We start from the raw sequence: 23,831 nt of genomic DNA, 5'->3' as shown, positions 1-23,831 counted from the left end.
CAGGTCGGGGGTTTCTGTTTGGGGAGGGGCATGGTTACACGACAATGCTATCTCTTTGGCTGTGTAGGAATTTTTGACCTGAGCTGTGAATTTAGTTCAAAGCCAAAAACTGAAGGGCCGGGATAACCCCCTCTATTTCCCTCCATTCAGAGGAAGACCCGATAAAAAACTTGAGGGGTTTTGTGTCTAGGATAAGAACTTCCACCCTTCACCATTTGAGTTTGCCTTTCAAGAGTCATTATGAAATGGGGCCATTTACATCAAAATCATAGTTCTGATTCTGGTTCTTCCTTTCAGCAAAATGAGGTAGCTTTACATTTAGAGGACTGTGGTAACACATGTAGCATTTGGTGTTTAGGTTTAGATTAATACAGGCTAATGCAATCTTGTAGTTCCAATAAAAGGGTTTTAACCCACTAATATAATAGCCTACATAAGTAACAAACATCAGAAATATAACTAGCGATTTTTGAGTTTAAAAAGTTATTTTAGGGAGGGAGGGGGCTGAGGGAGAGGGACAGGGAATCCAGGCAGACTCCGAGCTCAGCCCGGAGCCCGACCTGGGACTTGATCCCATGACCTGAGCCACCCGAGCTGAAACCAAGAGTCGGATGTTCAACCACCTGCACAACTCCGGTGCCCCAGCAATTTCTTTTTTAAGCTATATTTTACAAATCATTTATTGCTTCAAAAAGAGAATGGACACCAAAATGCTTTGCATTTAAAAACTTAACTAATTTGAGTCACTTTTATTTATTATTTTCCAAGTTTTGGCACCCAAACTTGGCAAACATCATGGAGATCTGTACAAACATGCATATACATATATACACTCACATATTTAAGTTTAAAGCCTCAGTTCCTCAAACCTTGTACTCAGGCTCCTGTTAAAAAGAGGGAAAGGGGTGAGAAGAATCAGGGAAAACATGAAAAAAATCCCAGTTGATAACTTCCTTATTGTTACGAATTAAAGCTGGCATTTTAAAGTAAAATCCATCACCTTACTAAAACTTCCACTAAGCTACAGCCTCGGATATTAAATAAACAGCCCCATACACACTTCAATGTGGTTTAATGACAAGATGGCTGAGGATCTGTTTTGTTATTTCAGGTAAAAGTTAATATTTCAGTGGTTAAAATTTCAGGTGTTAAAAACTAACTACAAGCAAGGTCATCATTATACTCTGAAGCTGAATTCTTCTACAGCCGCTTGTCTTTAAATTACTATGCAAATCCAAGACAGTAACATTCAGGCTTTATAATTAAAATACTAATGTTTGGTGACTAAAGAGTAAACATGATTAGTTTACTCTAGGTCGTTTGATTTTATTTTTCTCTGTAGGAGCTTTCCTCTTCTGTGATAATCCAGGCCCAGGTTCCTTATTATTCGGAAGAAATGAAATCGCTTCTGGCAGACAGTAATTTTCTACTTGAGGAGGGGATTCCTATAAAAGGGAAAAACACTGTTCATTTTTCCTTGACTGTGCTTTTGAACCAGAAAAAACTTGAGATTTGTCTTTTAAGGTATGCTACTTAGCACTTATCACATTTAGGGAACAGAACCTGTGTGACAAAATCTCACCTTTTATCAGAAAAATAGATTTATAGCTCAGGTGGAATGGGGCCAGCTCAGATCTTGATAATGGTTTCATTTGTAAAAAGGTATGGTTAAGAAGTGACACCTTATACTTAGTGTCGATTTTTAAAAATATTTAAACATGTGAGGTAGGTGTTTTTTTATTTTACAGATAAGATAAAAAAAGGTTAAATAACATATAACTAGCAGGAGTTAAAGCCAAAATTCATACATTGCCTCTAAAACCCTTAAAATTCTCTTCCTCACAACCATATTCCAACCCAAAACGACCTTTCCCTCATTAAAAGTGTGATAAAAATTTTCTAGCAAGATGGCAGACTGGAAAACATGAAAATGCATCACCATAAAATACTGAGTAAGTGCCTTTTGATTCAACTCTTCCCTGGATGACAACTTCCGACCCAAATATGTTAAAAGCAACTACCCCAAGACACTGGAGAGGAAATGAGATCAGGCAAATACCAAAGGGGTTGACACTGGGTAGGGAGTGAATTTCTCTTCATTTTTGTTTTTGTTGTAAGGAGAAGTCGGTATTATGAGGGCCAAGTCACAACAGAAAACATGTAGTAATGGCCTGAAACCACAGCCACTGGAAAATGAGGTGGGAAATCCCAGGAGGGAGCAGGGGAAGCCTCACACTCGGGTATGAAATCTGCCCAAATCTTTGCCCTCTCACCATGGATGCGCAGAGGCGGCTCAAGTAAGGCTAAAGCTTTGATCCCGCACTCACTGCAAGAGGTGCCTGGTAAGCAAACAGAATGGCATTCCCTAAGGAACGTAACAGAATCTAGTTTTTACAACTTAGACGCATGCAAATTACTCCACATCTGAAGAACATGACCCATTCTCAAGAAAAAACAATCAGAATCCAAAAACCCAATAAAGATCTAAAACTTATATGTATTGAAAATTACAAAATGTTCATGAAGGAAATCAAAGACGACTTAAATATGCTGTATTCATGGACTGAAAGACTGAACATAGTGAAGATGTCAATTCACTTAAATTGATCTGTAGGTTTAATGTGATTCCTATCAAAATCGTAGCAAGATGTTTTCATAGGCATATAGATAAGCTTATTTAAAAACTTAAAAGGTATAGGCCCTAGAAAAGCTAAAAGGATCTTGAAAAAGAAGAGTAAAGAGGAATCGCTACCTAATATCAGATATAAGAAGAAAGATGCTATTGCAGAGGGAAAGACCTAGATCAATAGACCCCCAACATATGCCAAACTGAATTTTGACCAAGGTGTAAAAGCAACTAAGTGGAGGACAGTTCTTTTACGGTGGAGCAATTGGACATTCTGAGTGACCTAAACTTCACACCTTCTGTGAAAACCTCACACCTCATGACATTTATGAAGCACACCAAAGGCATTCACTCTTGACTAGCCATTATGGAACTGCAAATTAAAACCACAATGAGAGATTACTACATACCAACTGAAATGGCTAAAAAAAAGTGACAAATGCCAATAAGGATACAGAAAAACGATCACTTATAACAGTGGTAGGAATGTAAAATATGACCACTCTGGAAACACACTTAGGAATTTATCCCAATGCAATGAAATCTTATTTCCACATAAAATATGTGCAAAAAAATGTTCATAGCAGCTTTAGTCATAATAGCCCCAAAGTAGAAACAACCCAGATGTCCTTCAATAGGCTAATGGTTAAGCTGTAGATCTCAAATGTTCAATAAAAAGTAATAAAATCACTGATACAAGCAACACCTGAATGATTCCGAAGGGAATCTTGCTAAAAAAAAAAAGCCGGGGCGCCTGGGTGGCTCAGTCGTTAAGTGTCTGCCTCCGGCTCAGGTCATGATCCTGGAGTCCCGGGATCGAATCCCACATCAGGCTCCCTGCTCAACGGGAGGCCTGCTTCTCTCTCTCCCACTCCCCCTGCTTGTGTTCCTGCTCTCTCTCTGTCAAATAAATAGATGAAATCTTAAAAAAAAAAAAAAGCCAATCCGAAAAGATTACACACTATATTGATTCCATTTAAGATTTAAAGACACTGACAACAGATTAGTGGTTGACAGGTGTAAGAGACCGCTGGGAGAAGAGAATGAAGGGAAGGAGGTGGGTGTAGTTAAAAAAAAAAAAGGCAAAATGAATGATTGCTGTAGCGATAGATTGTTCTGTATCTTGACTGTGGTGGCAGACACATGAAGCAGAAGTGGGGAAATTGGGGGCGCCTGGGTGGCTCAGTTGGTTAGGCGACTGCCTTCGGCTCAGGTCATGATCCCAGAGTCCTGGGATCGAGTCCCACATCGGGCTTCCTGCTCAGCAGGGAGTCTGCTTCTCCCTCTGACCCTCTTCCCCCTCGTGCTCTCTCTCATTCTCTCTCTCTCAAATAAATAAAATCTTAAAAAAAAGTGGGGAAATCGGAATAAGTTTGGATTGCATCAGGTCAATATCCTGGCTGTAATACTGTCTTATATTGTTGCAAGATATCATCCCCTGGGGGAAACTATTATTTCTTACAATTGCATGTAAAGCTACCGATTACCTCAAAATAAAAGCAGTCTTGCTCATGACCCCGATGTTGGAAATAGTAGACAATGATACCAAAGCAGCTCTTATCCTTGAAATGAGTGAAATGAAAAAGTAGAAAAATAGAAACCATAAAAAAGAGCTGATTCTAGATATAAAAAAATTTAATATCTAAATAAGAAAATCTCCTGTAAGAGCCTTTAGAATGAAAATAACAGGAAAAAAATCAGTGAAGTAATAAATAGGAATTAGTCAATCAGAAAACACAGAAAGTAAATATGGCCTGAAGGACCTGAGGGAGGGACCTGTGGGACAATATCAAAAGGTACGAGTGATTAAATTCCCATATAGACAGGAAAGAATGGAGAAGTAATTGTCAAAATTTCTCAAGTTTGGTGAAAGAGAGAAATTTACAGATTGAAGAAGCTCTGCAGAAAAAGCAGGATTAATATAAAGAAACTACACCTGGAAGTATCATAAATGGTGAAAATCAAAGATGAAACAGCCAGAAGAAAAAATGAGACACTGCACTGCATACAGGAGAAGAAATCAAATTACCACTGACTTCTCAGAAATAACGGAGGCCAGCAGAAAGTGGAGTCGTTAGTAAAAAACACTATCAACCCTAAATCCTATGCCCTACAAAAAGATCCTTCAGGCATAATGGTAAAATAGACACTCTCAAATAAAAGAAAACTAGAATTGGTCCCATCAGACTTATACTACAAATCAAAGTTTTGGGCTGAAGGAAAACTGATACCAGATAGGATAAATATAAGACTGTATTTTTCCTTTTAATTTCCTCAAAATACATAGGACCGTTTAAGCAAGTTTTGCTTTATGGCAGAACACTGTTCTGTGGAGCTGTAAGAGACAAGGGAAAATATACAAGTCTACAGAAAGTTTGCTGGCCCCTGCTTTACGTTGAAGGACCGGACACTAAATATTTCAGGCTGTGTGGGAGAGATGGTCTCTGTTGCAATTACTCAGCCCAGTGTTGCACTGCAAAAGCAGAAGAGAGAACATGTAAATGAGTGAATGGAGCTGTGTTCCAGTAAAACTTTGTAACACAGGCAGTGGAGAGGGTTTGGCCTGTGGGCTACAGTTTATTGGCCCCTGGTTTAAAGGATAGGGGAAGTAAAGGAACCTATATGAGTGTAAGATTTCTACATTCCATGTGAAGTGGCACAATATCATTTTAGCTAGACTATAAAAAGTTAAGTATATTATAATCCATAGAGCAAAACACACCCTGCCTCCAACAAAAAAGGCAAGAAAGAAAGAACACAGGAACAAAGACAAATTGAAAACTGCAAAAAAAAAAAAAAAACCCTAAATCCAATCATATCAATAATTACACGATGGACTAAACAGTCTAAAGAATAAAAAAAACCCAACGATACCCTTTTTAAAAGAAAGCCATTTCAAATATAAAGGAAAATTCCATTTACAATTGCATCAAGAATAAAATAGGGACAAATTTAATCAAGGAGATAAAAGACTTGTACATTGAAAACTAGACAACATTGGGGCGCCTCGGTGGCTCAGTCTTAAGCGTCTACCTTCGGCTCAGGTCCTGGGATTGAGCCTTGCATTGGGCTGCCTGCTCGGCGGGAAGCCTGCTTCTCCCTCTCCCACTCCCCCTGCTTGTGTTCCTGTTCTTGCTATTTCTCTCTCTGTCAAATAAATAAAATCTTAAAAAAAAGAAAACTAGGCAACACTGATGAAATAGAAGATGACACAAATAAATGGAAAGATATTCCATGCTCATGGACTGGAAAAATTAACACTATTAAAATGTCCACACTACCCAAAGCAACCCACAGATTCAATGCAATCCCTATCAAAATTTCAATGGCATTTTTTCTAGAAATAGAACTAACAATCCTAAAGTTTGTATGGAATCACAAAGACTCCAAATAGCCAAAGCAATCTTTTTTTTTTTTTAAGAGTTATTTATTTTTTGACAGAGAGACACAGCGAGAGAGGGAACACAAGCAGAGGGAGCGGGAAAGGGAGAAGCAGGCTTCCCGTGGAGCAGGGAGCCTGATGCGGGGCTCGATCCCAGGACCCTGGGATCATGACCTGAGCCGAAGGCAGACGCTTAATGACTGAGCCACTCAGGCGCCCCTAGCCAAAGCAATCTTGAGAAAGGAGAACAAAGCTGGAGGCATCATGCTCCCTGATTTTAAACTGTATTACAAAACTATGGTAACCAAACAGTATGGTACTACCACATACACAGACACACAGATCAAGAGAACAGAACAGAAAACCCTGAAATAAACCCAGGCATACTCGATCAATTACAAAGGAGCCAAGAACATACAAAAGGAAAAGGACAGTTTCTTCAATAAATGGTGTTGGAAAAACTAGACAGCTACATGCAAAAGACTGAAACAGGACCACTATCTTATACCATACACAAAAATAAACTCAAAATGGATTAAAGATTCGGATGAAAGACATGAAACTATAAAACTAAAAGAAAATATACGTCATGAGCTCTCTGACATTGGTCTTGGTAAAAATTTTTTGGATTTCACACCAAAATGAAAAGAAACACAAGCAAAAATTAACATGTGGGGAGACATCAAATTAAAAAGCTCATGCATAGTAAAGGACACCATCAGCAAAAGGAAAGGCAACCTAAGAAAGGGAGAAAATATTTGCAAATCATCTATCGGATAGGGGTTAATATCCCAAACCATGTGATTAAAAAATGGGCAGAGATCTGAATAGACATTTCCCCAAAGACACAGATGGTCAACAGGTATACGAAAAGGTGCTCAACGTCACTAATCATCAAAGAAACGCAAATCAAAATCATAACAAGATATTACCTAACACATGTTGGAATAGCTGTTATCAAAAAGACAAGTGTTGATGAGGATATGGAGAAACGAGAACTCTTGTGTACTTCTGGTGGGAATGTAAACTGATGCAGCCATTATTTTTTTCCTCAAAAAATTAAAAATATAACTACCTTAAGAGTACACTTAGTTCGATGAGCACTGAGCAATTGTTGAATCATTATATTGCACACCTGAAACTAATAACACTGTGTTAAATACAATCTTAAAAAAAAGGAACTACCTTATGATTCAACAGTTCCAACCTCTATGTATTTATCCAAAAGAAATAAAAACATTAATTCAAAAAGATATCTGCTCTCCTATGTTCACTGCAGCATTATTTACCATAGCTAAGATATGAAAACCTGAGTGTCCACTGACAGATGGATAAAGAAAATTCACACACACACACACACACAATGGATTAATCAGCCATAAAAAAATATTTCAGCCAAGGAAACCCTGCCAACTGCAGCAACATGGATGGACCTTGATGGCATGATGCAAAGTGAAATAAGTCAGAAAAAGACAAATACTAGATGATTTCACTTACAAGTGGAACCTAATATAAAAAACGGGTGCCTGGGTGGCTCAGTCATTTAAGCATCTGCCTTCGGCTCAGGTCATGATCCCAGGATCCTGGGATTGACTGCCGCATCGGGCTCCCTGCTCAGTAAGGAGCCTGCTTCTCCCTCTTGCACTCCCCCTGCTCGTGTGCTCTCTGTCAAATAAATAAATAAAATCTTAAAAAAATAAAAAAATAAAAAAAAACCCAAATGAGATAGATACAAAGAACTGACTGGGGGTTGCTAGATGCAGGGTGTGAGGGCTGGGGGAAATGGGTAAGGGTGAACAAGAGGTACAAACTTACAGTTATAAAATAAGCCCTGAGGATGTAATATACAACATGGTGACTGTAGTTGTTAATATTGTATGGTATATTTGAAAGTTGGAAGAGACTCAATCTTGGGAGTTCTTATCATAAGAAAGAAAATCTCATTATGTATGGTGATAATTTTGCATATATAGTCATGAATACATACAACTCTTATGCTGAACATCTGAAATTAATGTCATATGTCATTGTATCTCAAAAAAAAAAAAAGGTGGCCAGATTCTTCCTTCAGGCAGACTGGAAGATTCCTCTTTGGAGCAATTGAAACAATTCAAGAAGTATATGCAAGTATGAACCCAGACGACAGTCCCCAACAATTAGACCACAAAGACTATTGCATCCGGATCAAAACTGCCAAGACCCAACTGTGTGCTCAGTACTTCCAATCAGCTTAGACAAAGACCCAAACAAAGAGGAAAATGCAGTTTAGTGGATAGAGAATATACCGAAATAAGTTAAAAAAAAATCAATAAATCCTCTGAGATCCAGTAGAAGGTATTACATCTATGAAGCAAAAAAGATATTAAAAAATTAAAATGTAAATTCAAAAAACTTTTAAAAAGGTCCTGATTATTAAAAACATGATCGCAAAATGAAGAGCTGATAAAAGGAGAAGACTGAACTGAGGGAACCTCTCAAAAAGTGAAGATTATAAAAATAGTGGTGAAATAAGAAGATCCAATATACAAGTAGCAGAAGTACTAGAGAGAACAGAAAGTGGAGGGAAAAAAAATCATCATTGAAATAATTCAAGATTTCCCAGAACTGAAAGACACAAGTTACCAAACCAGAAGAGGCCTACCATGTGCAGTATAATAAAAAGAGACCCTCATGATAGCCTATCATTTTGAAATTTCAGAAAACTAGGGACAAAAAGAGCTTCCTACTAGATTAGTTACATATAACAGATTATGAATCAAAATGGCTTTAACTACTCAACAGCAACACTAGAAGCAAGGAGATAAGCAATCAAAAGTCTAAGGAGAAAATAGGTTCCAACCTAGAATTTGATGCCCATCTAAACGATAAAAGAAATGCAATCACAGAAAAAAAGAATTTTCACACAAAGAAAATCTCAGTTTATCTCCCATGTGCTTTCTCAAGAAGTTACTATAAGAACACCTTCAACCAGATGAGAGCAGATCAGGATGACATGGGATATAGAAACAGGAGATCCAACAGAGAAGAGAAAGGATGATGAATGGAGATCCTGGGATGACACCAGTTTGTAGAAGTAGACGGTGACCATCCAGATTGGAACAGTATGGCTAAGGACATGTTGAAGGCTTTCATCACCAAGATCCCTGCAGCCACTGCACCCAGCTTTTTAATTAATGCTCCCCCCCGCCCCCCCCTCAGCATTTAACCTGAGGTCAGAACACTGGGGTGGGCCTATCTCAAGAGCCTTACTTGTGCTTGGCTTATCTTGACCATGAACTTGAACATGAAGTCACTACTCTCCCTTCCCTAGTCTACTGCTTTGCCCCCACAGAAGTATTCTGTTTTCTCTACTTCTGAGAGCTAGGTAGGAAATAATGAGCTCAGATGTAGAAATACAGAGCAGCCCACTCCCCCCACTGCATTCCTCCAGAAATCTAGTGTCTGACACACAATACAACCCTGAGAAAAGCAGGGAACAAAAAAACTTGAGTTTTTAAAAAAAGTGATTTAGGTGTTTCTAGGAGTTAGTATTGGCTTACCAATTCCAATCAGTACATCCCACCGCTTTATGACAAAGGTTTTATTGTTTATGTTTTAGCCATTCTTTCTATATATCCTGAGCAACTCCCAAACACAAACAGTAAAAATTACACAGCAGGCTAAGTTTTGGCTTCCCCTTATTTCTATACCATTATGTTTGAAATCCTTTGGAGTGAGACATTTATTATCATGTATCCTACCTTGCTGATTCCTGATGGCATTTTAGGTGTTCTGGCATCAGAAAGATTTTTCTTTGCTCATTCAAATCAAAACTTAGGCTATTTGTGAACAGCAATATTCCAACATTATAGAGGGCACTTTTAAAACTTTTAGAGGTACTTAGATTTTTTTTAATTTTTTTTTAAGATTTTATTTATTTGAGAGAGAGAAGGAGATAAAGAGAGAGAGAGCATGAGACGGGGGAGGGTCAGAGGGAGAAGCAGACTCCCTGCTGAGCAGGGAGCCCGATGTGGGACTCGATCCCGGGACTCCAGGATCATGACCTGAGCCGAAGGCAGTCACTTAACCATCTGAGCCACCCAGGCGCCCAGAGGTACTTAGATTTTTATACCTGCTTCATTTAACTCCAAGCTAAATGTTTACATATGTACTCATTATTATAGAAAGTAGAATGAAACTGAATGAAATGAAAGCGAACTGGAGCCAAACATGCTATTAATAAACAAGCCAAGGGTTTTGCTGTGTGGTCACATCCCTATATATATAAGCCTATCTCTGGTGATGAGGAGATCAAGGACAAAATCTTACAAACCTGCATCAGATAATCAGCAATGTACTCTGTTTTCAAGCAGTACACATTTTGGGTGGCAGCTTCTGCTATATTAACCCCTGAGTCATCTGGTTTCAGTTTATTGAAGTCAGAAAAGAGATGTGTGGCTTCTTTAAATAAAGGTACAGAATGACCAGGTAGTACCTAAAGAAAAAATAAGAAATAAGAAGCTATCAGTTTCCCAGAGTAGTTCAACTGTATCATCTGTACTTAAGGATTGTCATCTCACCAAGTACCGAAAATTAAGAACTGATCATAGCAACCTTGTTTGAAAAATAATTTGTGTAAAAAATTCTGTAAATTGACTGAATACAAACCTTTGCTCCTCCTGACTGAAGAAGGCGTTTGAATCCTGCTTCTCGGGATTGGTCAACATATAAGATAACTTTCCACCCACTAAATGCCCCCTACAAATGAAAATATAATCAGTGTTGAAATTATTTGGGAAATAAATGCAAATAATACATTATTTTATCTGTAAATTTAGTTTTATGTCAACAAATAATCTTATAACCTTTACCAAGTGCCACAGTGGTAATTGTCTCTGGTCAGAATATTCTGAAAACACACAACCATGGTGTTTGGCACACAGTAGGTCATCAATAAATACTTGAAGAATGAAGGAAAATGTTTTAATGAATAACATGAAAACAAAGCAACTTGACTTTTGTTTAGCCTTTTCTTGTATTTTTTCTTATAATTAATCCAGGGTAGAACTTAATGCACAACTTCTCAAATTAGATGAAGCCCTCCTTATATTTCTCTTGAAAATGTTTGTGAATTAGAAATATAAAACATTTCACTAGGGAATAACAACAAAAGCCAGTGGAATTACTCTAAAAGAAGGGAATTAAGGCTAACAAGGGCTTGGACACAGGAGAGAACTCAGAATACATCGCACAAGATTATTTAAAACTTGGGTTTCTAACCTTTATGTGAGCCATGGACCCCTTTGACAGTCCAGTGAAACCTATGGATCTGTTCTCTAAATAATTCTTTTAAAGAAACAGCTTTATTGAAATGTAATTTCTGTGCTATATTAATAATGTTTTAAAATACTGGTTTTAACATAAAGTGTAAAGGATTACAAAAAAACCCATTTTATTAAAAATAAAATATTTACAAATTTGTGACAGATGTGCTTCTATATTAATGAATTAAATAAATAGTGGTGGCTGGATAGATTATTATAATTTTGAAGTATAAAGACAGATGGTAGCTACACTTGTGGTGAGCATAATGAATTGTTGTCAAATCTGTTACATACCTGAAACTAATGTAACACTGTGCATCAACTATATTTCAATGAAAAAAAATTGAACATAAGCAGTATCTCAAGATACTTGGAATTATAATGCAAAGCAAAGATATCTTATTTCTGTTGGGGTAAAATCACAAGTACTATTAATAGTGCTGTGATTTTTACCTAGACTTCTATAATAAAAGGAAATGTTTTCAATTGGAGGTTAGTAAAAATAAGGATGTATTCCCTGCCCCATCCAAAGTGTATAAACAGCCTTCCTGAATGTGATCTACAACTCCTTTGGGAGAGTCTGTGGATCCCATGTTAAGAACCCTTGAAGGTAGATGCTGAAGAGTCTTTGGAAGAAATACAGTATGGGTCACATTTTACACATATATTTAAATTATTTTTATGTCTTTTTACTTTTAAAAAAAAAAAGACTTATGGGAGTGCCTGGGTGGCTCAGTCGTTAGGCATCTGCCTTCGGCTCAGCTCATGATCTCAGTGTCCTGGGATCGAGCCCCGCATTGGGCTCCCTGCTCAGCGGGGAGTCTGCTTCTCCCTCCCACTCCCCCTGCTTGTGTTCCCTCTCTGGCTGTGTCTCTCTCTGTCAAATAAACAAAATCTTAAAAAAATAATAATAATAAAAGATTTATGTATTTAAGAGACAGTATGTGCACTAGTGTGCACATGCACAGTGGGGAGAGAGGCAGAGGAAGAGGGAGAGAATCTCCAGCAAACTCCAGGCTGAGCGAGGAGTCCGATGGCAGGGCTTGATCTCATCACCCTAAGATCATGACCTGAGTTAAAATCAAGAATTGGATGCCTAACTGCCTGAGCCACCCAGGCACCCCATTTACACATATATTTTTAATAGAGCCATCAACATTATATATATCTTCCTTGTAATCATAATTAAAATTAGGAATTAACATTAAGCCCAATTTAGAATGCCCAAACTAAGTATATCAACAAAGCATAAAAGACAAGTAGAATTATTATTTTGTTAATAAGCATATTCTCTTAAAATTAAAATCTGTAATAGTCATGACACTGAATGCCGTTCATATCACCATATATATGTTAATACCTCAACGATGCCTGATTCTTGTCTTTGCTGGAGTTTTTTCCTCCATCTCATTGCTGCAAGTGCTAGTCTTCGTTGCTGAACATTGATTCCAGTCAAAACATCGAGTATGGAACTACTTCCCCATTCATAGTCTTCTTCCTAGACAATTAGTAGAATAAACTTTGGATCTGGTCCTACAATATGTCCTCAAGGAGTCCACGATCATTTAAGAGTTAAAAGCTATACATTCAGTTGTTATAAATACAGAGCACTAAATAAGCATCAGTTTATGAACATAGAGGAAAGAAATGTACATTAATTTGGCTTCATAGGAGGGTCAAGTATATCTGGCTTTTAATTAGAAATCAGAAAAATACTGCATACGTTTCTAAGAAATACAGGTAACTACACCTTAGTAATTGGTAATATATAGATTATTGGGCTTCATCCATTTTAAGATGAACTTCACAGAAGGACATGTTCTCAGTGGAGGTATGTGTTAACACCTTGATTACCTGTCCAAAGAAATCATATCCCTAAGGGATCTTGATTGAAAACTTCAAAAACTACATGATAGATATTACTGTGATGGTTAGTTAGGGACCAAAATATTTCAGACAATATTTAAAAAAAAAATGTTCTTTTTTAAAAAGATTTTGTCAGAGGGAGAGCGAGCTGAGTGTGAGCATGAGCAGGGGGGAGGGGCTGAGGGAGAAGCACGCTCCCCACCGAACAAGGAGCCAATGCGGGACTTGATCCCGGTACCCTGCGATCATGACCTGAACCAAAGGCAGATGCTTAACTGACTGAGCCACCCACACGTCCCCAAACAATTTAATATTTAATGGGCTGGCAGTAAGGATAAAAAGTTTACAATGAAGTAATCCTGAAGTTTTCTAATGTTATTCCAAAGAGGGGGAAAAAAAAGCCCAGATTAAAATTAAATAAAACTCATATAACTGAGAATCTGGGTCTGTGATCTCTAAATTTTTTTGCTCTGTTAATCTGGACCTTGTAAAATTGGTATAATCTAATTGGTCATATTTGGTTATTTCAATTATATGAATGGTTAGTGTAGATACTAGAATCAATTAGGACAATTACTTTTAACGAAAAATGATTCTTCATGTTAGTTTGAATACATACCAGCACGAAGTGTCCAGTAGTCCGGCATGCTTCCACGTAGGAGCGATGAAGCACCCATTTCCCAGCTGCCACTGAGGCTAAATACTTCTCGTTTCGAAGTGGATGTCCCACAACAATGTGTGTACAATTGGGATCAAAGCACTGTTTCTCTATTACTAATCCACCTAAAGTAGAGAAAAATTGATACGTGATTGGAATTCTTAACTTCTTCCTAGGAAAGACATGTCAACTCTGCATAGAAATTATTTATAAATAAAATGCACCAAATAAACTGAAAAACCTTGACTGACAATTATTTTACTTCACATACATTTTTTAAAATATTTTTTTACTAACATAATGAAATAAAATAAGAAATATGTATTTTTTAAAGATGATTTGACAGCGAGCACAAGCAGGGGGAGCGGCAGGCAGAGGGAGAGGGAGAAGCAGGACCCTGGGATCATGACCTGGGCCAAAGTCAGCCACTTAACCCCTATAATATTTTTACTTTATTTTTATTAAATATTTTATTTGTCAGAGGTAGGTAGAGACAGAGAGCACAAGCGCGGGGGGGGGCGGCAGCAGAGGGAGAAGCAGACTCCCCGCTGAGCAGGGAGCCCGATGCAGGACTCGATCCCAGGCCCCTGGGATCATTATGTGAGCCAAAGGCAGATGCCCAACCAACTGAGCCACCCAGGCATGCCCCCCATAATTTTTTTTTAAAGATTTTAATTATTTATTTGAGAGAGAGAGAGAAACAGCATGAGAGGGGAGAAGGTCAGGGGGAGAAGCAGGCTCCCTGCTGAGCTGGGAGCCTGATGTGGGACTTGATCCCAGGACCCCGGGATCATGACCTGAGCCGAAGGCAGACGCTTAACCAGCTGAGCCACCCAGGTGCCCCCCCCCATATTTTTAATGAAAATTTAAAATAGAAAAATAGTAAAATGAAATCCAACATACTGATTCTTAAATTATCAAAATTTTGCCATCCTTATTTCAGTATACCCCCTTTGGGCTTAACTATTTTAAAGTAAGTTCCAGGGCGCCTGGGTGGCTCGGTTGTTGGGCATCTGCCTTCGGTTCAGGTCATGATCTCAAGGTCCTGGGATCGAGCCCCATAATCAGGCTCTCTGCTCTGCAGGAAGCCTGTTTCTCCCTCTCCCTCTCCCACTCCCCCTGCTTGTGTTCCTTCTCTCACTGTCTCTCTGGCAAATAAATAAATAAAATCTTAAAAAAAAAAAGTTCTAGACATCCTGTGACTCTACCCCTATCCATTCAGTATGCATCTCTAAAATACATGGTAATTTTCTTATACAGCCCTAATGCTATTATCAGATCTAAATTAATTAACAAAAATTCTTTCCTATTTCAATACTAAATCCTTATGCAAACTTTCCTGTTTGTCTGCACTTGGTTTGTTACAATTAAGATATAAAAACAGAATATAAATAGATGCCATTTACTACTGTTAGTATATTTCTTAAGTCTCAACTACTTTTGCAATTTCCAAGCATTGAAAATGGGTAATCAAGGAGATGGAAGTCAAAAAGGGGCTCCTACAGACTAAAAGCAGAGGAAAATTTTTTGAGTGGAAATAAGGTCAGCAGCCCAACGCAGAAGCTTAGAAGGAAAACACACACGCTAGGGAAATAGAGATGAAGCAGCGGGTGGAAGCTGAACCCTCTTCTCAGATACAGCTGTACGATGCCTGACTTTGAGGAAAGAAGGCATAAACTTATGTAAAGCATGGCTTTTATTGATTGATTTTTGATTTATACTTTAGAAGTTAACCTGATTATGGGTTAGAAAGAGTTGTATTAAAGACTTTGTAAGAATTCAATGAAACATTTGAACTCTATTCATGCTCTACAGATGACTAAGAGAGGCAACTGTTTGAGCACATAGTATACACCAGAGACTGTTGGAAGTGCTCCGGATTAACTCATTTAATCCTCACAACTCTATGAAGGTAGATTACTAGTATTATCTGTAATCTACCCATGATGACACAAGTACAGAGTAACTCACCCAGGATCGGAGTGACAAAAGAACAAGAAGGTGAAAATTCCCTATTCTATTGGGATCTAATTCTATTTAACAGATTTATTCTGTAATCCAGACAACATAATAGACTATTTATGTGAATCAGTTGGCCACAGTTGCTTCATTTATAAAATGAAGGGTCTCTTTGCATTTTACTATCAAAAACTTTCTATTCAGACTCAGTTCCAGCACAGTCTGTCCTCATCTGCCTCTCTTCTGTCTTCTGCTAGTTGATATTACTCTTGTCCAGAGTTTACAGAGATGGAACAAAATATAGGAGACAGACACATGAAGCAGCTTCTTCTGTTCTGAAAGCTCTAGGTAAAGTTGAACAATTTTGATTTCTAACTCTAACTTATTGGGTGACCAGGAAACAGTGTTCCACATTGAGTCCAGTTTCCAAGAAACACAGCTTCTCAACTGTATGACTGTATTTGACAGAAATCTTTAAAAAAAAAAATCATGGCTTTCCACATTCTTAAAAGGACAGCACTAAGTTACATTTAATCTTTTCTTGACTCAGGGCCGTCATTAAAAATAACCGTTATTTAAGTTTTCCTCTATATGAAGCTGTCAGACTGAGTTCTCTTCCTATACTTTCCCTAACTCTATAGAGCTACTTTGTCCAATACAGTAGCCACTAGCCACATGTGACTATCAGACACCTGAAACACAGCCAGACCAAATTGAGATGTGCTAGAAGTGCAAAATATACCCGAGATTTCAAAAACTTAGTAAGGAAAAAAAAAAAGGGTAAAATCTCATTGATATTTTATATTAATTACATGTTGAATATAACACTTTGTGTATAGGTTAAATAAAATATATGCTTTATTAATTTCACTCGATTTTTTTCCTTTTTAAAATGTGGCTACTACTAAGTTTAAAATTTAACATGTGGCTTTTGCTATCTTTCTACTGGACGGTACTGCTTAGAGCACCAGGTTACCTGTCTAGTATGCTGCTTCCAGAATGATGTCAGGTGGAGAGTCTGATAATAATGGAATAAGAATGTTACATAAGGAGGAGCTCCTCTCTGGGTATTACTGTGCCTTCAACTTTACAAAAATGTAGTTTTATTTTAAGTCTATAATTTCAATGATTTCATCAGTGAACAAAAGCCCAAGGCAGCACAAGAGATTCTTAAATCATTTTAATGGTTGGTTTCAATTTAAATCTTTAAATGTTTAAATCCTATGACCCAGTGACTTTAGATTTAGACCTATATAAAGTCAAAGTTCTAATGCTGAGTCAATACATACTGCCTAAGACAAGTTACCCATCTTTTAAGTAGGCTTCACACCCAAACTCATGAACCCAAGATCAAGAATCGCGTGTTCTACCACCTGAGCCAGCCAGGTGCCCCACCCATCTTTTTTCTCTCAATTTGTACATCTTACAAATGATATCAACTACACTGACTTCCAAGGAAGGTTACATTTTTTTTTTCATTTTTTATTGTTATGTTAATCACCATATATTACATAATTTGTTTTGGTGTACTGTTCCATGATTCATTGTTTGTTCATAACACCCAGTGCTCCATGCAGAACGTGCCCTCCTCAATACCCATCACCAGGCTAACCCATCCCCCCACCCTCCTCCCCTCCAGAAACCTCAGTTTGTTTTTCAGAGTCCGTCATCTCTCCTGGTTCGTCTCCCCCTCTGACTTACTCCCCTTCATTCTTCCTCTCCTGCCATCTTCTTCTTTTTCTTTTTTCTTAACGTATGTTGCGTTATTTGTTTCAGAAGTACAGATCTGTGATTCAACAGTCTTACACAACTCACAGCGCTCACCGTAGCACATATCTTCCCCAATGTCCATCACCCAGCCACCCCATCCCTCCCACCCCCGACCACTCCAGCAACCCTCAGTTTGTTCCTGAGATTAAGAATTCCTCATATCAGTGAGGTCATATGATACATGTCTTTCTCTGATTGGCTTATTTCACTCAGCATAACACCCTCCAGTTCCATCCACGTCGTTGCAAATGGCAAGATCTCATTCCTTTTGATGGCTGCATAATATTCCATTGTGTATATATACCACTTCTTCTTTAGCCATTCATCTGTCGATGGACATCTTGGCTCTTTCCACAGTTTGGCTATTGTGGACATTGCTGCTATAAACATTGGGGTGCACGTACCCCTTCGGGTCCCTACATTTGTATCTTTGGGGTAAATACCCAGTAGTGCAATTGTTGGATCGAACGGTAGCTCTAATTTCAACTGTTTGAGGAACCTCCATACTGTTTTCCAGAGGGGTTGCACCAGCTTGCATTCCCACCAACAGTGTAGGAGGGTTCCCCTTTCTCCACATCCCCGCCAACATCTGTCGTTCCCTGACTTGTTAATTTTAGCCATTCTGACGGGTGTGAGGTGGTATCTCATTGAGGTTTTGATTTGGATTTCCCTGATGCCGAGCGATGTGGAGCACTTTTTCATGTGCCTGTTGGCCATTTGGATGTCTTCTTTGGAAAAATGTCTGTTCATGTCTTCTGCCCATTTCTTGATTGGATTATTTGTTCTTTGGTTGTTGAGTTTGATAAGTTCTTTATAGATTTTGGACACTAGCCCTTTATCTGATATGTCATTTGCAAATATTTTCTCCCATTCTGTCGGTTGTCTTTTGGTTTTGTGGACTGTTTCTTTTGCTGTGCAAAAGCTTTTTATCTTGATGAAATCCCAATAGTTCATTTTTGCCCTGGCTTCCTGTGCCTTTGGTGATGTTTCTAGGAAGAAGTTGCTGCGGCTGAGGTCGAAGAGGTTGTTACCTGTGTTCTCCTTTAGGATTTGGATGGACTCCTGTCTCACGATTAGGTCTTTCAACCATTTGGAGTCTATTTTTGTGTGTGGTGTAAGGAAATGATCCAGTTTCATTCTTCTGCATGTGGCTGTCCAATTTTCCCAACACCATTTGTTGAAGAGACTGTCTTTTTTCCACTGGACATTCTTTCCTGCTTTGTCAAAGATAAGTTGACCATAGAGTTGAGGGTCCATTTCTGGGCTCTCGATTCTGTTCCATTGATCTATGTGTCTGTTTTTGTGCCAGTACCATACTGTCTTGATGATGACAGCTTTGTAATAGAGCTGGAAGTCCGGAATTGTGATGCCGCCAGCTTTGCTTTTCTTTTTCAAGATTCCTCTGGCTATTCGGGGTCTCTTCTGGTTCCATACAAATTTTAGGATTATTTGTTCCATTTCTTTGAAAAAAATGGATGGTATTTTGATGGGGATTGCATTGAATGTGTAGATTGCTCTAGGTAGCATTGACATCTTCACAATGTTGGTTCTTCCAATCCATGAGCATGGAACGTTTTTCCATTTCTTTGTGTCTTCTTCAATTTCTTTCATGAGTATTTTATAGTTTTCTGAGTACAGATCCTTTGCCTCTTTGGTTAAACTTATTCCTAGGTATCTTATGCTTTTGGGTGCAATTGTGAATGGGATCGACTCCTTGATTTGTCTCTCTTCTGTCTTGTTGTTGGTGTATAGGAATGCCACTGATTTCTGTGCATTGATTTTATAGCCTGCTACGTGACTGAATTCCTGTGTGAGTTCTAGCAGTTTTGGGGTGGAGTCTTTTGGGTTTTCCACATACAGTATCATATCATCTGCAAAGAGTGAGAGTTTGACTTCCTCTTTGCCGATTTGGATGCCTTTGATTTCTTTTTGTTGTCTGATTGCTGTGGCTAGGACTTCTAATACTATGTTGAATAGCAGTGGTGAGAGTGGACATCCCTGCCGCGTTCCTGACCTTAGGGGAAAAGCTCTCAGCTTTTCCCCATTGAGAATGATATTCGCTGTAGGTTTTTCGTAGATGGCTTTTATGATATTGAGGTATGTACCCTCTATCCCTATACTTTGAAGAGTTTTGATCAAGAAAGGATGCTGTACTTTGTCAAATGCTTTTTCTGCATCTATTGAGAGAATCATATGATTCTTGTTCTTTCTTTTGTTAATGTATTGTATCACGTTGATTGATTTGCGGATGTTGAACCAGCCTTGCAGCCCAGGGATAAATCCCACTTGGTCGTGGTGAATAATCCTTTTAATGTACTGTTGGATCCTATTGGCTAGTATTTTGGTGAGAATTTTTGCATCCATGTTCATCAAGGATATTGGTCTGTAATTCTCCTTTTTGATGGGATCTTTGTCTGGTTTTGGGATCAAGGTAATGGTGGCCTCATAAAATGAGTTTGGCAGTTTTCCTTCCATTTCTATTTTTTGGAACAGTTTCAGGAGAATAGGTATTAAGTCTTCTTTAAATGTCTGATAGAATTCCCCTGGGAAGCCATCTGGCCCTGGGCTTTTGTTTCTTGGGAGATTTTTGATGACTGCTTCAATTTCCTTAGTGGTTATAGGTCTATTCAGGTTTTCTATTTCTTCCTGGTTCAGTTTTGGTAGTTGATACATCTCTAGGAATGCACCCATTTCTTCCAGGTTATCTAATTTGCTGGCATAGAGTTGCTCATAATGTGTTCTTATAATTGTTTTTATTTCTTTGGTGTTGGTTGTGATCTCTCCTCTTTCATTCATGATTTTGTTGATTTGGGACATTTCTCTTTTCTTTTTGATCAGTCTGGCCAGGGGTTTATCAATCTTGTTAATTCTTTCAAAGAACCAGCTCCTAGTTTCGTTGATCTGTTCTACTGTTCTTTTGGTTTCTATTTCATTGATTTCTGCTGTGATCTTTATTATTTCTCTTCTCCTGCTGGGTTTAGGCTTTATTTGCTGTTCTTTCCCCAGCTCCTTTAGGTGTAGGGTTAGATTGTGTATTTGAGACCTTTCTTGTTTCTTGAGAAAGGCTTGTATTGCTATATACTTTCCTCTCAGGACTGCCTTTGCTGTATCCCAAAGATTTTGGACAGTTGTGTTTTCATTTTCATTGGTTTCCATGAATTTTTTAAATTCTTCTTTAATTTCCTGGTTGACCCATTCATTCTTTAGTAGGATGCTCTTTAGCCTCCATGTATTTGAGTTCTTTCCGACTTTCCTCTTGTGATTGAGTTCTAGTTTCAAAGCCCTGTGGTCTGAAAACATGCAGGGAATGATCCCAATCTTTTGGTACCAGTTGAGACCTGATTTGTGACCTAGGATGTGATCAATTCTGGAGAATGTTCCATGGGCACTAGGGAAGAATGTGTATTCCGTTGCTTTGGGATGGAATGTTCTGAATATGTCTGTGAAGTCCATTTGGTCCAGTGTGTCATTGAAAGTCTTTATTTCCTTGTTGATCTTTTGCTTAGAGGATCTGTCCATTTCAGTCAGGGGGGTGTTAAAGTCCCCCACTATTATTGTATTGTTGTCAATGTGTTTCTTTGCTTTTGTTATTAATTGCCTTATATAATTGGCTGCTCCCACGTTCGGGGCATAGATATTTACGATTGTTAGGTCTTCTTGTTGGATAGACCCTTTAAGTAGGATATAGTGTCCTTCCTCATCTCTTATTACAGTCTTTGTTTTAAAATCTAGTTTGTCTGATATAAGGATTGCCACCCCAGCTTTCTTTTGGTGTCCATTAGCATGGTAAATGGTTTTCCACCCCCTCACTTTCAATCTGGGGGTGTCTTTGGGTCTAAAATGAGTCTCTTGCAGACAGCATATGGATGGGTCTTGTTTTTTAATCCAATCTGAGAGCCTGTGTCTTTTGATTGGGGCATTGAGCCCATTTACATTCAGGGTAACTATTGAAAGGTATGAATTCAGTGCCATTGTATTGCCTGTAGGGTGACTGTTACTGTATGTTGTCTGTGTTCCTCTCTGATCTTTGCTGCTTTTAGGCTCTCTCTTTGCTTAGAGGACCCCTTTCAATATTTCTTGGAGGGCTGGTTTCGTGTTTGCAAATTCCTTTAGTTTTTGTTTGTTCTGGAAGCTTTTTATCTCTCCTTCTGTTTTCAATGACAGCCTAGCTGGATATAGTATTCTTGGCTGCATATTTTTCTCGTTTAGTGCTCTGAAGATATCTTGCCAGTCCTTTCTGGCCTGCCACGTCTCTGTGGATAGGTCTGTTGCCAATCTAATATTTTTACCCTTGTAGGTTACATATCTCTTCTCCCGAGCTGCTTTCAGGATTTTCTCTTTGTCTGTGAGACTCGTAAGTTTTACTATTAGATGTCGGGGTGTTGACCTATTTTTATTGATTTTGAGAGGGGTTCTCTGTGCCTCCTGGATTTTGATGCCTGTTTCCTTCCTCACATTAGGGAAGTTCTCTGCTATTATTTGCTCCAATATACCTTCTGCCCCTCTCTCTCTTTCTTCTTCTTCTGGGATCCCAATTATTCTAATGTTGTTTCGTCTTATCGAATCACTTATCTCTCGAATTCTGCCCTCGTGATCCTGTAGTTGTTTCTCCCTCTTTTTCTCAGCCTCTTTACGTTCCATCATTTGGTCTTCTATATCACTGATTCTCTCTTCTGCCTCATTTATCCTAGCAGTTAGTGCCCCCATTTTTGATTGCACCTCATCAATAGCCTTTTTGATTTCGACTTGGTTAGATTTTAGTTCTTTTCTTTCTCCAGAAAGGGTTTCTCTAATAACTTCCACGCTTTCTTCAAGCCCAGCTAGTATCTTTAAAGTCATGATTCTGAACTCTAGGTCCGACATCGTACTAACGTCCGTATTGAGTAGGTCCCTGGCTGACCGTACTACCTCTTGTTCTTTTTGCTGAGGTGATTTTTTTCGACTTGTCATTTTGTCCAGAGGAGAATCGATGAATGAGAGAACAAAATGCTAACAGGTTTACAACGTCCCCAGCAAATATACTGTATACAAATCAGAAAAGACCTGAAACCAGGGGAAAAGAAAGGGAAAGAAAGAAAAAAGAAAGAGAGAGAGAGAAAAAAAAAGATAAAAACAAAAACAGAACAATACAAAAAAAGCAGAATGTGATCAAATATGATCAGGCTAGTGCATAGATCAGTGCCACACACTAGATTTTGGGCGTATTTTGATCTGTTAGAAAAAAGTGCCTCCTAAAATTTTAAAGGAAGAAAGACATATATGTACAAAATAAGGGTCGATACAATGAAGGGACAGAAGATGACTGTAAAGATAAAAATTATAAAATATTTTATAAAAGGACTTGATAAGATAAGAAGTTGTTTGAAAAAAGAAAGAAGATTAAAAAAAAAAGAATAAAGGTAGAGAATGTGATCAGACAGGAGACTAGAACAGAACCATACACTAGGGATTTAGGGTATATTTTTATCTGTTAGAAGAAACTGTATCTCAAAATTTTAAAGAGAGAACAACTTATATATATTTGCCAAAAATAAGGGTAACTACTACGAAGGGATAAAATATGACTCTTCCAGTAAGTTGTCGCTTCTCTGTTCAGAGAGTTGTTGCTACTCTCCTCTTCGATCTCCTGTTGAGTTCGTAGGTGTTCAGAATGGTTTGATCCCTATTCAGCTGAATTCCTGAGACCAGACGAAATCCAGGTCTCCTACTCCTCCGCCATCTTGCTCCGCCCCCCGAGAATAGGAAGGTTACATTTTTAACTTAAAATACTTGTACCTAGTTTTCCAATCAGATGACAATAATCAATACGTTCTTGAGGATTCAGAGATGACAACTGGAATATATACTGTTTTTTTAAGTCTTCATGTGTTTCCTCTATTGTTATAATCTGAAATGGAAGAGTTTTATTTTAGAAAAAATTAACAGTAAAGAGGCTATCAATCAGGTAGATGGTTTTAAGTGACATTTTTAGTCCTTTGACTTATCAAATACAGAAATAACAGCATGCAAAGAAATGCAGTTTCAACATTTGTGAACTCTTGCTGGTGGTATCAGGAAATTCTTAATGCAGCGTAACAGTAATATCAAAAAGGTGTATCATCACACTAAGGATAAAGTAACCTTTTCTCGAGGGTGTGGGGCCACTGGTGGGTTGGCTAGGGGGAAGGCAATACTGGGGGCTTGAGGTGTAGGGATCAGGTGGCTGTCTTTTACCGGTGTTTCCAGTTCTTCAGAGATCGGGTGTTTTGGGGCTTCAGTCACACGCAT

General features: G+C 38.3%; 1 protein-coding gene across 1 annotated transcript; it reads right to left on the bottom strand.

The window, feature by feature from the left end:
* Window positions 1-1,140: 1,140 nt before the first annotated feature.
* On the bottom strand, window positions 1,141-23,831 carry LOC148164439 (DNA topoisomerase 2-binding protein 1-like). Its single transcript, XM_088022242.1, has 7 exons — window positions 23,685-23,831; window positions 23,340-23,451; window positions 13,797-13,960; window positions 12,672-12,809; window positions 10,656-10,745; window positions 10,321-10,482; window positions 1,141-1,445 (listed from the first exon to the last, which is right to left on the bottom strand). The coding sequence occupies exons 1-7, from the start codon at window positions 23,829-23,831 to the stop codon at window positions 1,302-1,304; spliced, it is 957 nt and encodes a 318-aa protein (XP_087878368.1). The 3' UTR covers window positions 1,141-1,301.

This window comes from Eumetopias jubatus, unplaced genomic scaffold (assembly GCF_037043125.1).
Source record: "Eumetopias jubatus isolate StellerSeaLion01/CBP00866 unplaced genomic scaffold, mEumJub1_p1.0 scaffold_4, whole genome shotgun sequence".
NCBI classification, from domain to species: Eukaryota; Metazoa; Chordata; class Mammalia; order Carnivora; family Otariidae; genus Eumetopias; species Eumetopias jubatus.
This window is presented reverse-complemented; position numbering and strand designations above follow the sequence as displayed.

Coding starts and splice junctions, on each gene's coding strand:
- LOC148164439 (XM_088022242.1), bottom strand. CDS start 23,831: ATGCGTGTGACTGAAGCCCCAAAACACCCGATCTCTGAAGAACTGGAA. Junction 10,746..12,671: donor AAGAATCAGGCATCGTTGAG/GTATTAACATAT, acceptor TTTCATTTGTAG/GGGGCATTTAGTGGGTGGAA. Junction 10,483..10,655: donor TTCAGTCAGGAGGAGCAAAG/GTTTGTATTCAG, acceptor TTTTTTCTTTAG/GTACTACCTGGTCATTCTGT.